Genomic DNA, 13,795 nt, shown 5'->3' on the forward strand with positions numbered 1-13,795 from the left:
GGGGGGGGGGTGTTAGAGCTGGAACCGAGACGTCCTGACTGAAACCAAATGTCCCCAGCGTACCTGCGCTCGTTTCAGGTTGCTGCTCTCCCTCTCTCGGGCGGTGCGGTTTTCAGCCACGGAGACCTGGATCTCCTTCAGCTTGGCCTGCGTGTGCTCCAGCTGCACCTTCAGGTCCTCTGCCAGCTGCGCGGCCTCCACCGCCTGCAGCGGGGAAGGAAGCAGGAACACTCGATGGAAAACTAACAATGGCATTTCTGAGTGGTAAGGTGGTGGTACGGCAGGCCCGGGTGAAGCAACACCATGAGCCTAATGTTGGTGCTCCGTTTTATCCTAATCACAGCAGATTTGGGGGGGTTTTCCCCACACTGTACGTTACTGAAACATTTTACCGAAACCGAATCCGCTTCTGGCACATTAGTTGACACTTAAGCGTGTTTTCCTTCACATTTTCTCACCAGGGGTAGTATCCCATTGAGCTGTGACTGTTGAAGACTAATTGTCGACTAAAAATTGTGAGGAAAGTCCAAGAAAAGAGGCAGATTTTCTGCTGCAGTCTCACCAAATTGATAATCGGGGCTCACTTCTGAGTGCACTGTTTACTATGGGAGTGGTTCACTGAGTTACAAAACACCAAGAGGTCTTGAGATGATATCCAGAAATCAGCATATTTTATTTTAAAATAGTTAGAAAAAATAAAACTAATAGTCCTAAATTAAAGAGCAGTATAATGTGAGTTGAAGCTACTTTGTACCAACCTTATCAGCCACTCTCTCAGTTAGGATTTAATCCATTTGAAGACATTATTGAAACAAAGATAGGTAGATTTGGACCATTTATTTAATAATTATTTAATATCTGTGTGGTTTTCAGGCTTGAAGATTCTGGGCTGTACTTCCTGATGTTTCCTGTTAAAAAGACAACTCTCAAAATACGGCTCTAGAGTTTGCAGAAACTAAACTGAAGGAGGGTCTGAGACGCCCGCGGCCACTCTGTGACCATTTTGAGAGAAAATCAGACTAACGAACTTTTTAAACATGTTCAAAATTCAAGCAACAAGAACGCAACCCCTTTACGACTGGTACGAGGACAATCAAGAACCCCTCGCAAACGTTTTGAGACATTCTGGAGACTTCCTGCGAACTAGTCACAGCCCAGAGAAACACTAACTTACGACTTTTTCACTTGTGGAAAATGTAAAACAAAGCGATTAGACACCCTTATTATTTTCATCTTCATGCGCTTCACACATTTGCCATACCTCAGCAATGTCTGCGATCATCAGAAACACAAGAACCTCAACAAACCACATAGTTTCGGAGTGTTTTGGGTTGTTATGTCATTTGGCAGAACCGGCTCTTCTCACCTTCCTCTTGTTGAGCTCCAGGGCCTGTGTTCGAACAGTCAGCTCCTTTTCCAAAGCAGCCAGCGTGCTCTGGAGGACTCCCTCTTTCTCCTCCAGCTTCTGCACGACCAGCAGCTGAGCATCCACCTTTAAAAAAAAAAAAAAAGAGGAAGGAACAGCCATCAGCAGATGGTTCTTCGCTCAGACGCACTCAAAACCGTGAAACTGTTCCACCTCGACCTGGGTTTTGAAGGTGAGCACTTGGTCGGCCAGCTCCTCCTTCTCCTCCTTCAGCAGCTTGTAGATCTGGTTGGATTTGATTCGCTCGCTCATCAGCTTGAAGTTGGCGTCGTCCTTCTCCCGGAGCTGCTGCAGCAGCCGGCTGTTCTGCTCCTGCATGTCTTCGAAGGCCTGGCCCGTTACGTCCATCTCACTCAGCAGGGCCTCCTCCTCCTGCAAAAACAAAAGCGTGTCGCTGATCAAGAGTCTGATCCGTTTCTGGAAGCACGGCCGCTGACATCACAGAACCTTTGTTGTTTTGTTTTTTGTTTTAAACATATGTGTCTTATTGCTGGTCTTCGTGATGATGTTACAATCCCAGTGAGATGACTTGTTTAGTCACACATCATTTATTATTAGGAAAATAAGTGAAGTTCCACAGCGCTTAGGCATAAAAGTCAGTATTTTTAGGTTGGGTTTTTATTTTCGTTAACAAAGTTACAAAAGTGCTTCACAGCAGAACAAAAAAAAAAAAGGAAGAGCTTGGTCACTTGGATGTTCATTATGACAATAAATAAAATGCCAGACATTGCTAAAAGTTTAAAAAAAAAAGAGGAAAGTTTTAAGTTCAGTAAGCAGGGAACCTGGGAACAGGAAACAGGGAAACGGTGGACAATGTCGAAGGGTTTTAATGGTTAGGAGGAAACGCACCATGTCAGTGATGTTATTTATGGGCGAGGCCATTTATGCTTTGAAGGTGATAAGCGAGATTTTCAAACCTGATACGAGAACTAGCTGGGTGGCGAAGCAGGAAAGAAAGCACAATGATACTATTCCTGTGCCTTTGAAGCTCTTGCCTCAAATAAAACCCACAATCCACCTTTTCAGTTTTTCATTTTTGCTCTTGGGTGACGCGAGTTTGACACACAAATCAAAGATTTTTAGTGCGTTTCTTCACTTTGGTTCAAGCTGACCATTTAAGACCCAACGAGGTCCTATAAAAACGGCAGACAAACTCACAAACAGCTTGTTTATTAGATGGTTTTGGCGCTGTGTGAGGCCTGGCAGCGGACGGACGCTCTGACTCTCCAGCAGCCGATGAAGCGAGGGGTAAAGAGCTGAGCGATGCGTCATCGGTGCAGGCCGGCTTCTACCTTTAGTTAAATGTGTTCTGGAAGATTTCCCAAGCATGACGAGCGACAGAGAAATCACGTCCTAACATCTGTCGTTGCAAACTAAATTAAAAGCGTTAAAAAGGACCCACCCACCTCAGTGACTCAAAGAAAAATCCTCCCTGACCGCCAACACTGAACTCAATACTGGGTTAATAAGTGCGACAGGAAGTGGAACAGAAAAGGTAAAGAATCACATCGTTCTGGCTTCATCTGAGCCAGGACGTTGTCATGGCTTCGAGTTTTTCCATCCGAACGATCCACACCCTTACAGTATTTTAACGAGAACATTTTATCAGCGTTTAAAAAGAAATTAGTGATGCTAAATCTGAGAGCTTCGGGCGATTTACAAAGGTTGCCTCCCACCTATGCCACAATTTAGAAAGACTATTTTTATTTACTCGTTTTTAAATGCCCTGCCACCAAAAGGCGAACAAGCACAGTAAGGTTTTCACCTCGTGTCTGCACTTCTTCATGTGTCCGTTACCAAAATATGTCAAACTACCGGGTGAATTTTAATGTAATCATTGGCTGCATATCGACAACTGATGAACGTTTGACGACGACCTGATCCAAAATGGCTGCCACAGCCACCAGAACTTAAAAATCAATTTTAAAAAATGTCTATAACTCGGTCCATTTTTAGCTGAAAGTACCTCAACACGTGTTCTGAGCCCCGACAGATTTCACTTGGTCTGTGTTTGAATTTTGCCATCAACTATTTGGAGTAAACTCTCTGTCTGTTAGCAAAATATTTTTAGGAGCCAACCCTTCAAAATGGCAGACATCAGCTGACTCTGGAAAACACAAAAATGGCTATAACTCAGTGAATTTTACAGATGCTGAGCTAAAAAGTGACGCGTCAGCGGAGTCACTCACAAAAACGATATTTTCAAAGTCTGACCAAATTGGCTACAAATCCGTCATTCCTCAGCAGCAGAAAAGTTTAAAACTCTGGCATCAAAGGCGGAGGGCGATAGGCATTCCCTCAAGAGATGCTAGGTCTTTAATTCCTTTAAGTTCTGATTTTATGACTTTAAATAAATGGACAGCAACTCGACTACAACTACGTTTTTGATTGTGTCTTCCTCTGTAAATAAAACCTCTAAAACAAACAATAACTATGAGCAAAACCAAAAGTTACTGAAGACATCGTAACGTCAAAGGGAAACCCTGGTTTGTCCAAAGAGCTACGAGCAGCTTGGACCGCACCACCGGTTTCAAACATCAGCGGTGGGATTAGATCAGATCAGCTGATCAGATCGAGTTCACAGCGTCAGGTTTCAGTTCCTCTTCTGTCGCCCAAGATTAGGCGAGCGTCTTTCTCAGGCAAATGTTCTACTCATCGCCCCAGTTTCACTAGTAACACAGCTGGTTGTTTATATTCATCTCGGGTGCAGTCCCAAAAGGCGTAAACAGGACATCTATAGAGAGCTGAGAGGTGCCGGCTCTGTTCACGCACCATGAAGGTCAACAAGCTGTAAACGCGACGGGGGCATGTCAGCATACTGCTACCAACAGAAAGGATGGAATGTAGAAAGGATGCTGATAGTTTGAAAGCAGAAAGGTTTGCTGACGTCTTGTCACTCGTTCCTTGAGTTTGCACGAACTGACCTGCTTGGTGGCAGCCAGCTTCTTCTGCAGGTGCTCGATCGTCTCTTCGGCGACACGAATCTTCCTGAGGGCGTCTTCGTCGGCCAACTTCTTGCTCTCCTTCCTCTCCCTCTCCTCCAGCTCCCGCACGCGCATCCTCAGGTCGTCCACCTGGACGGTTTGAAGCAGGTGACGGGAATTCAGCTTTCGTACGTTTAAACACCGGGCTATGAAAAAGACGACAAGACGGAACCGACCTCCGCTTTAGATTTGCGCTCAGCTGCCATAAGCTGCACTTTGTCCCGTTGCTCCTTTGGAGCCGATTTATACATGTCCAACAGGAGCTTCATCTCCTTCTGGGACTCCTGGGCTTTCCTGAAATGGTAAACAAACTCTATTAGAGATCATTTGAAAAGGTGTAGGGTTTTATCTTTTCAAATGTAATAAATCTATCCAAGCAGTAAATGCCAAAGCTGAGCACCTCAGTCCAAAACACAACAATTTCTTTCTGAAGGTCTTTCTAAGTTTTTCTTTCACGCTCGCTGCTTTTTCACTCATTTTCAATCCAATCCCTGACCACTTTCAGAGGACTTTTGTTTGTTTGTTTGTTTGTTAAGCCACCTAATTTAAACCAATAAATCATTGGGGCATAAAAAAAGGCTCCTGAGTTCAAAAAGGATAAATCAGTGTTGTGTCGACAGCTTTGCAGGAACCTATTTTAAACTGGAACTCCAGGCATTTGTCACTGTCACAAGTCCAAATTTATTCCCATTTTTAAGCTAAATCTATGAAGAATACCAAAAATACCCAGAGTGACAGACATTATCAGTACTTTGGTGACAACAAAACTTGTCATTCAGCAGACGATCAGCTGAATGATGACGCATCTCAGGACTTTGCTGGATTTGTTCCGGTTTCCTAAAAACACGACTTTCAGATAACGTTCAGCTGCTGTAGATAGTTTTGGTTCTTTTTTTTAGGTTTGATACTTCGTTTGTCCTCCACTTGTCCTTTTACCCTCTTTTTTGTAAGTGTAGGTTTTATACTATGCAGCTAATATACAGGAAATGGGCAGAAAATTAGCACAAAAGCAGCCAAGTCCAAAAACCTTTTTCTAAAAGACCGTCAGAAAAGCTGAAAACTGAAAGTCTGGCTCCTCAGAAGTCAAATAAGAGACTGGGGAGAACTCAGAACTTGTGCCAAACGTTTCATTTTGCTGCCAGAAAGTGGAGCTGAATAGAAGCTGCATGTACTTGAGATCCACTCTGAGCATCTTCAGCGTGTCCGAGTCCTTCCTCTTCAGCTCGTCGCTGCGCTGCCTCTCCCTGTCGCGCTCCCTCTCCCGCTCGCGCTCCGCCTCTCGCTCCCTCTCCCGCTCTCGGGCCCGCTGCCTCTCCAGCTCCTTCCTCCTCTCCTCCTCCTCCTCCTCCTCCTGGTCGTCGTCCTCCTCCTTTTTGATGTCGCTTCCGTCGCTCGTCGTCTCCTCGAGGATCAAAACCCCCGTGTCGCCACTCTGGCACCGCAGCTGTTGATGAAGCGAACAGCGTTTTAAAGCACTTTGTCTTTTTTTTTTACATAAAACAATCTTTTTAATTAAACAATGCAATCATTCATCAGCGAACCACACCACCCACTTTATTGATCTCCATCTGTGTTTCACGCAGCTTCCTCTTGTAGCGCTGCACGTCGCCTTTCAGCTGCAAGTTGTGGTTTTGAAGGCTGCTGATTAGGTGTCGCATCTCCCTGTTGATTGGTCCTGAGTGAGTCAAAAAAAACGATTTAAAACAAAAAGTTCAGTCAAAGCGTGACGCGGTTCTGAGTCACTCTTCTGCAGCTAACCACACCGTGAAGCTGGAAACGATGAGCACAGCGTGGTGTCGAGATGCAAACTAAATCAAATCAGAAGAAAACGTATTCCACTGATTCAGGTGAAAGGAGTGCTGACATCCTGTTTTTAAGAGAACTATATGACGCAGCCTGCGCTTCCTCAGAAACCTTACTGTGACGTTTGGTTGGGCTTTAAAGGGAATACTGTGAAGAGAGACTAAAGTGAGGCTTCAAGGTCCAAAACAGGTGAAACCACAACTGAATGAAGCCACAGACACTTCAGTATCTGAGCTGTTACAGATCTGATGTGTCTTTTTCTCTCTTTATTAGAGTTTAAAGGAAATGACAGCTACAAAGTCTGTAAGATGAAGCTGCTTTTCAACGCCATCTGCATAGGTTCATAAAACCTAAAGTGTCCCTCATGCTCTGCTTTCAGGTGTTTGTATTAATCCCTCTGTGCTGTGCTCTTTCAAACACTTTACACTAACATTAGAATAACCTTCCCCCCTTATTTTTATTACTAACTATCCTAGCTGTCTTTATAAAGTGATTCATTATTTGTAACATTTTTAATTCAAGTTTTAGATGCATTTTACAACTACAAGATAAGCAGTTATTTCACACATAACTGGTTTTGTATGTTTTTTTCTCATATTTTTATAAATCTAAATGCACTCTGCATGCCGCGCAATTCTGTTAGCTATTTTATATTTCAGCACGGTCCTCACGAGTGATTTTTTTGGTCAAAATGACATTAATTTCGTGTTCACTCTGGCTGCGAAAAAGCAACATTTTGTTTCATTTTATTCTACAAACATTAAGGCTAAAACGACAATTAGGTAGCTCAACATAGTGTAGGAATGTGTGGCAGCAAATTAAACACTCACTGGTTCTATCAGCTGCAAACTCTCAATTATATCCCGTCACTACAGAGTTACGAGTTTGGAGTAAATTTAGAGTCAGCGTAATCTTTAAAACTGTTGTAATTTACTAATTATAAGTATTTACAAACTTGTGATAAAGTAGTTCCTACTTCTTCAAACGGCCTCACTGTAAAAGTGACAAACTGGAAATAAAAGCTGTGTGATGCCCTAAAGTTACTTCTTAGCATTTTGGACAGTAAAAACAAGATTTATTCATTTGAAAAATTAAACATTTGCATTGTTATCTGCTTCTCTAAAAGGACAGATCTGTGTTTTCAGTCCAGCTGCAGAGATAAACGTCCCATTATGTCAGCACGCCGTCAAACACAAGCAAGCCATGTGAAAGTCATCTGCTACTTTTATTAAAATAAAGTTTTTCTTACTTTTTAAACTGTAGTTTTGTTGTTTTTTTGACTAAACACTTCTTCTGCCAATGATTGACCAACCTTGAAGGATGCTCGTTAGCATGATGTGAAATAATGACACAATTAGTTTGACTCTGACACTGAACAGACGACTAAAACAGCTAAATGAAGCAGATAATTAAAGAACATGACAAATGGCAGGAAAACACCCTCCTGATATGACAACAGACCACTGGGGGGCAACATTTGTCCACTTTGATGAAGAGAAAACATTTTTCAGTCCATATTTATGAAAGTTTTTCTACATTGCCCTGACAACCACTGATCAGCAGTGATATTAGGATTGTTTGCATGATAGGCCATTTTAGCACTCAGAAGCTTTAAAGGAAACACAGTCTTAATTAATACTGTTTTTCTGAACAAATACTACAGAAATTGCAGGAGGAAGGAGCGTTATGACTGAATGTGTTGCTCCGATCCATAGCAGGTTTACAGTTTAGCTGTGAAACATGTCTCCTCTCTTCGGGGACTTTGCGTGACGATGCGTTTGGAAGTACCTGCTTGTTCATTGGCCGCCAGGTTCTGCTCGAACTCGATGCGCAACATCTCGTACTCTTTGCGCACCTGGGCCAAGGTGTCCTCCAGCTGGATGACCTCGGTCCTCAGCTTCTTCTGAAGGGACAGCTCGTCGCTCTGAACGGGGACGGAACAGCAAAAACGGTGTTGGCCGCGTTGCTACGGTGACATAACAACTAACAGATACGAGCCGTAAAATGTAAGTGCAGAGAGGAAAGTGGAACAGCCCTCAGCTGCACCTTAAAACAAACCTATGCATTAAAACTAGAAGATTTTATCGTTTCTACCTATAAAGTTTGTTATTTCTAAGGAATCATCTTCACTTGAACTCACCTCCATATGCTCAATCTGACGAAGATGAGCGTTCTTCGCAGTCAGCAGGAGAGCCCGAGCCTCATCCAGCTGAGTTTTAACCCCAAGAGATTCGTTGTACAGCAGAGAAAATTGAGACTGCAGACATTTGTACTCGGAGGTCTCTTTCACAACCTCTTCTGGGATATTGCGCAGGTCCATCTGGAAAAATGAGACTCATGTTGAGAAGGCAGTGAAGACTGAACAATCCAATCGTGTTATTATGGTACTTAATTTATGTCCTCTGTAAAATAGAACTTAAAACAAACAAAAGATGCTCTAATGTCTTTACCTTGAGCTTCTCACTCTCCCTCACAGCCTCCTGGAGCTCCACCTGCAGCTTCTCCAACTCTGCCATGCGGCTGTTGGCCAACTCCTGGTTGTGCTCCAGCTCTGCGTTGAGACTCTCAAACTACAGCAACAAGAAGAGGATCACCTCAGTGACACTGAGAGGTGCACGACTGATATTCAAGTCGGACAAAAATGCAAAGGAAACGAGTCTCCCTCACCTTCTGAATGTTCAGGGTTATCTGACCTCCAGCTAGCCCTCCTGAGCTGCCAGTGCTGCTGTAGCCAGATTTTAGCTGTGGGCAGTGAATGCAGAGCGTGAATCACAAAGAAGTAATAAGACATAAAAAACACATGTAGACGTAAAACATGCCCCCTCTTTGATGATAAGTTACTTAGCCCTTTAAAGAGCCTTTTTAAAGAGTTACACCTAAAAGAGATTGCACACTCTCCAGGATGATAAAGCACTTCCTGCTGCCTACTTTAAACTCCAATTATTCCACACAAACACTCTTCACAAGAACCATAATATACCTTTAAATAAAGTGATCACACTCCCAACGTGCTGCTTGAATATTTTACTTTAAAACAAACAAAGGTTGCTGGCATTAAAAACACCAAGTAGCACAGAGTCAACCCATCAGCATTTCAAGGTATCGTATTTCCGCACTATAGGACACACTGGATTATAAGACCCACTGTCAATGAAGTCATTTTCGAACTTTTGTCATATATAAAAGCACACGCCCAAATGTTTTTAATCGCGCTCCATTCAAAATGGACGATTTCAGTGTTACAGCGGAGCTGGTTCGCCTGTATCAGCATTTCTATGATCCCTCTATGAGAGATCACAAAAATAATCAAACAGTTCAAAACTCACGGAAGAATACTGCACCGACGTAAGCGTCAAGTAGAAACGCCTCCACCGCTCGCTCAGGAGCCCTGCGTTACTATAACTGAGCCTTAATGCTGCGAGCGGTGCGGCTTTGTAGTTTATCAAAGTCGTACTAAAACATGATGACTTCTTACATATAAAAGGCGCTCCGGATTATAAGACGCACTGTCGTATTTTGAGAAAATTGAAGGCTTTTAAGTGCACCTTATAGTCTGGAAAATACAGTAATAAAAACTGATTTCTAAACTGCTAATGGACGTTATTTTGGCTTCTGTGACGACGCTAAAAACTGTCAATGGGACAGAATTAAACTGGCTTACATAATTCATGTTGCATAGCTTGTGGATACATGATAATTCTGATACATAAAACTGCAACATGAGCCATCAGAACCGTGTCTTTTTGTAATGAAACTGATGACAGCTGTTGAGGTCTAAGCTTCTTGAAGGAGTGTCCCTTTTAATCTGTGAATATTTAAACTACAACTCCCTTAAGTTGCATTAATCTGACTTTTTTTCTCTTTTTTATGAACATCACATCTCCACTGGAAACTATTAAAACCAAACCACTGTTCTGTGCATAATAAATATGTCAATATAAATAAATGTTTACACATTTCTATTCAAGGTTTGAGTAAGTATGTGAATCCCTGGGCAGATGCTCTAAACAAAAAGCTAAAATGTGATCTCAGAAAACCATTAACAGAGATCCAATAATAAAAAGCCAAGCTAAACCAGTCTTTGTAGAAGAATCAGACTAAATACTACAGAAAATTAAACTTGTTAGTACTGTATCAAAGTGTGCCCAATAAAAAAAACTAAGTTCAGAATTGCGAACAGGTTACCAGCCTAATATGTTGATTAAACAAACAAAATAAATCTAATTTCTCGTAGCATCTCATGCACAACCTGATCCTCTGACATTCAGATAAAAAGAGAAGTAAATAATTTCACTTTATCACGGCACAATACGATGGGATATCTTAACAAATGCAGCTGGACTGACATGCACTGATGCCAAGAACCTTATCAAAAACAACTCATGTAAAAGAGAAAAACAAATCATGAGCCTACGCCTTGTGATGGCCCACACACACACACAGACACTGGAGATGGCGGCAGAGGAACAAGTTTAAAACCCACCTGCTCCATGGCTTCTGCCAGGTGTTTGTTGAGCTTCTGCTCCCTGTTGCGGAGTTTCTCTATGTCCCACTGAAGGTCCTCCACCGTTGTCTCCATCTCAGACACCTTTGTTTCTGCGCTGGTCACTTTGTCCACCAACTCGTTGTACTGAGAGACACGAGGAGAAACATTTCACTGACAAATACTCATTAAAAGCCTGTATGACTGCAAAATAACTCTTTCGATTCACACACACCCATATCTACACTTACAAATACTCAACGTGAACTCAGAGAGTCTAAAGAAAAATGTACCTCCAGGGACATCTTGTGGTGTCGTCCCTGCAGCAGGGTGGCGAGATCTCGCAGACGGTTGTTCTCCTCCAGCAGCGTGTGTTTCAGACTGAGGTCCGACTGGTTATCGTCCTGACATACTACCCAAAAATATCACTTTATTTATATAAACCTAAACCACTAACATCTGTTACATGTGTATCATGTATAAAATATGTATGACAACAGTAATACCATAAAAGACTAGATTAGTAACTAATAATTAAAATCAGACATTGATATTATTGTTCTTTAAATGAATGAGCTCCTTGAACAACACCAAGGGTGTGTGGATAGTTACCTGCAGCCTGAATCGCCCTGCACATGTCATCGATACGACCGTGCAGCCTGTCAAAAACACGCACCAAATGGGCAATGGCTTCTTTACTAAACTGCATGCGATCCTGGAGGTGTAAGGACAGCTCCTCCTCGCTGCTCTGCTCCAGCGTGGCCAAAAAACCCTTCGCATTTTCACTCAGGGGAGGGGAAGGTGGAGACGCGTCTGCACAGAACATGAAACCCAAAGCTAATCAGGTGCAGCCAAGGCACTCGGATAAACATCACATTTATCCAGCCGTCTATAAAACTAGAGGACATTTATTGTGACGTCAACTGAGGAAAATAGAGCTACGTGAACGCAATCACTTAAATGTTGTTTGTAAAGATTAAATGAGTCAGATCACAGCGATGAATGCTGCTAACCTGTTTTTGAATCCTGCGGAGGTTCTGTCGGTGTCATTAACTCATCTGACCCAGGAAGGGGAGGCGGGTGCTGCTCCTCCTGATGGTTCTCCCGTTGCTCCTCTTGCTGCGGCCGCGGTTCTGTCTGCTCAGCCTCACTCTGGGCCTCTGGCAATGGAGGAGGGGGCACTGCGGAGGTCGGCAGAGCCAGGCCGACACCATTGTCCTCCACTGGTGTGGCGATGGGGAGCGGCGTCGAGGGCGGGACGGGAGCAGACGCCGCCGGCGCTTCTGGCTCGATACATTTGCGCAAAACACTTACGGTCTCTTCCAGCTGTAAAGAAAGTTTAAGAAAGTTTTAATACTTTGGACAAAATTGGTACCTTGGTTTAGACAGTTTCTTTGTTCTTTTTTAAAAAGAATAAACTCAACAACAATCATCTGCTCTTTAAAACAATCAATACTACGATTCTTACACAGAAGGGGCAAAGTGCAAACAACTAGAAAGGTGGATAATGTCTGTTTTTGTTGCAGCGGTAATCTGGTCAAACATAGTATTTTAGCACCAACGAGGTGATTCCCAAAGAGCTGAAAACTTGGCGCAGATGAGCAGCTGAAAAATGATCAATCTCTCAAGATCTGTGTCACCTCTTTGTTGGATTTTTCTTTCTGTTTCTTAAATACATGTCTTTCAGATACTGTTTACCTGCTATAAATTAGATTTTTAGGCCTGACACTTCTTTCGTCTTCCACTCGTCCAACTTGCTGACTTTCTAAGCACACACTGTATAAAATCCTGTCCTGGTTAGGTACAAGGACGGAGCAGAAAATGAATGAAAGCCAGAAGCACGATTTCATAGGATCACTTACAGAAAAGTCTGACTTCTTGGAAGCAAAATGCAAAAAAAAAAATTGGAGTTGTTTTAAAGTTTTGGAAAGCACCATCACAAGAAAACTGCGTACCTGCGACCAGTAGTGGTTGACAATCAGGAGGGTGGTGTCGTCAGTAGCTTGCCTCTTCTCCAGCTTCTCAATTTTCTCTCGTAGCTCATCCTCCATTGCCTGCCTCTGCTCTAGGCGCTCACACAGCTTCTTGTTCTTGAACTGGAGTACTTTCATGTCCATTTCTTCCTGCGCAGGACACAAAACATACACGGCAGAGGGGGATATCAGAGACTCTGAATGCTGATCATAATAACAGTAATGATAAATAGACAACAGTAAATCAATTATAAATAGACAACAGTAAATCAATTATAAATAGACAACAGTGCCTTTTGGGAGTGAACAAACACACAGACTGACCGTGGAGGAGACTCCAGCTATGCGTATTGGTTCAATGAGTGTGGTGGTGGTCTTCTCCTCCTTCTTGCTCTTCTTCTCTGGTGGGCCAGGAGGACTGTCCCCTCCCGAGGGACGCTTTCCTCCCCCAGCACCCGACATCTTTCCTACCCTACATAAAGACAGCATAACATGAAATCCTTGCGCTGATGTGGCATCTGTAAATATTAATGTATTTGTCCGCACATACAACTTAAAGCCAGTTTATTTGAAGAGCGCTAGAAGCGACATACACATCCCTACTAAACAAAGAGAAGGGCTGCGTGTCAGCTACATGTTCTTGGACATTTAAATCACGCTTCGCTGTTTTCCTCACTGTAATAAAAACACCATTAATTTCAGTTTTTCCGTTCAAATGATCACCTTGCTAATGCTAACTCCCGGTTAGCTACACGGCGCTCTTTGTACAGCACATTTAATCGTTTTTGCGGTTACGTTTTTATTGACCGGCCGCCATTACAATTCCTGCATTAACATTTCACATTCAGCCAAAATATGCTGAATGAAAAAACAACTGCTTTACGTACCTCTGCAAGGAGCGACTGAAAATATAACTCAGAACATCAAGAGATGCTACAGGAAACAGCGTCAAAGATTCTTCTTCTACGCATTTTATTGAGACTCGGGAGCATTGCTGCCACCTAGTGGTCACACAGTATATCGATGATTTTGCAACTAAAGAATTTAGTTAAAATATAAGTCAATATTAAATATAAATTATTACCTTAACTAATGTGAAATAATTCATAAAAAAACTATTTTAAAT

At 42.7% G+C, this 13,795-nt stretch overlaps 1 protein-coding gene across 1 annotated transcript in view; it reads right to left on the reverse strand.

Annotated features, from left to right (window-relative positions):
- Positions 1–13,690, reverse strand: part of rnf40 (ring finger protein 40) — a 14,743-nt gene extending 1,053 nt beyond the window's left edge. Inside the window, exons 1-18 of the mRNA XM_017418611.3 lie at positions 13,557–13,690; positions 12,994–13,141; positions 12,652–12,819; positions 11,710–12,022; positions 11,309–11,509; positions 10,990–11,108; positions 10,697–10,843; positions 8,881–8,955; positions 8,664–8,783; positions 8,354–8,533; positions 8,002–8,137; positions 5,964–6,085; positions 5,583–5,854; positions 4,587–4,704; positions 4,351–4,500; positions 1,586–1,798; positions 1,367–1,492; positions 64–204 (exon numbers count right to left, since the gene is read on the reverse strand). Coding sequence (XP_017274100.1) covers positions 64–204; positions 1,367–1,492; positions 1,586–1,798; positions 4,351–4,500; positions 4,587–4,704; positions 5,583–5,854; positions 5,964–6,085; positions 8,002–8,137; positions 8,354–8,533; positions 8,664–8,783; positions 8,881–8,955; positions 10,697–10,843; positions 10,990–11,108; positions 11,309–11,509; positions 11,710–12,022; positions 12,652–12,819; positions 12,994–13,131 — 2,739 coding nt within the window. The 5' untranslated portion in view covers positions 13,132–13,141; positions 13,557–13,690. The remainder of the gene's footprint in view (positions 1–63; positions 205–1,366; positions 1,493–1,585; positions 1,799–4,350; positions 4,501–4,586; positions 4,705–5,582; positions 5,855–5,963; positions 6,086–8,001; positions 8,138–8,353; positions 8,534–8,663; positions 8,784–8,880; positions 8,956–10,696; positions 10,844–10,989; positions 11,109–11,308; positions 11,510–11,709; positions 12,023–12,651; positions 12,820–12,993; positions 13,142–13,556) is intronic.
- Between the last annotated feature and the right edge of the window lie 105 nt (positions 13,691–13,795).

Source organism: Kryptolebias marmoratus, linkage group LG17 (genome assembly GCF_001649575.2).
Source record: "Kryptolebias marmoratus isolate JLee-2015 linkage group LG17, ASM164957v2, whole genome shotgun sequence".
In the NCBI taxonomy this organism is placed as follows: Eukaryota; Metazoa; Chordata; class Actinopteri; order Cyprinodontiformes; family Rivulidae; genus Kryptolebias; species Kryptolebias marmoratus.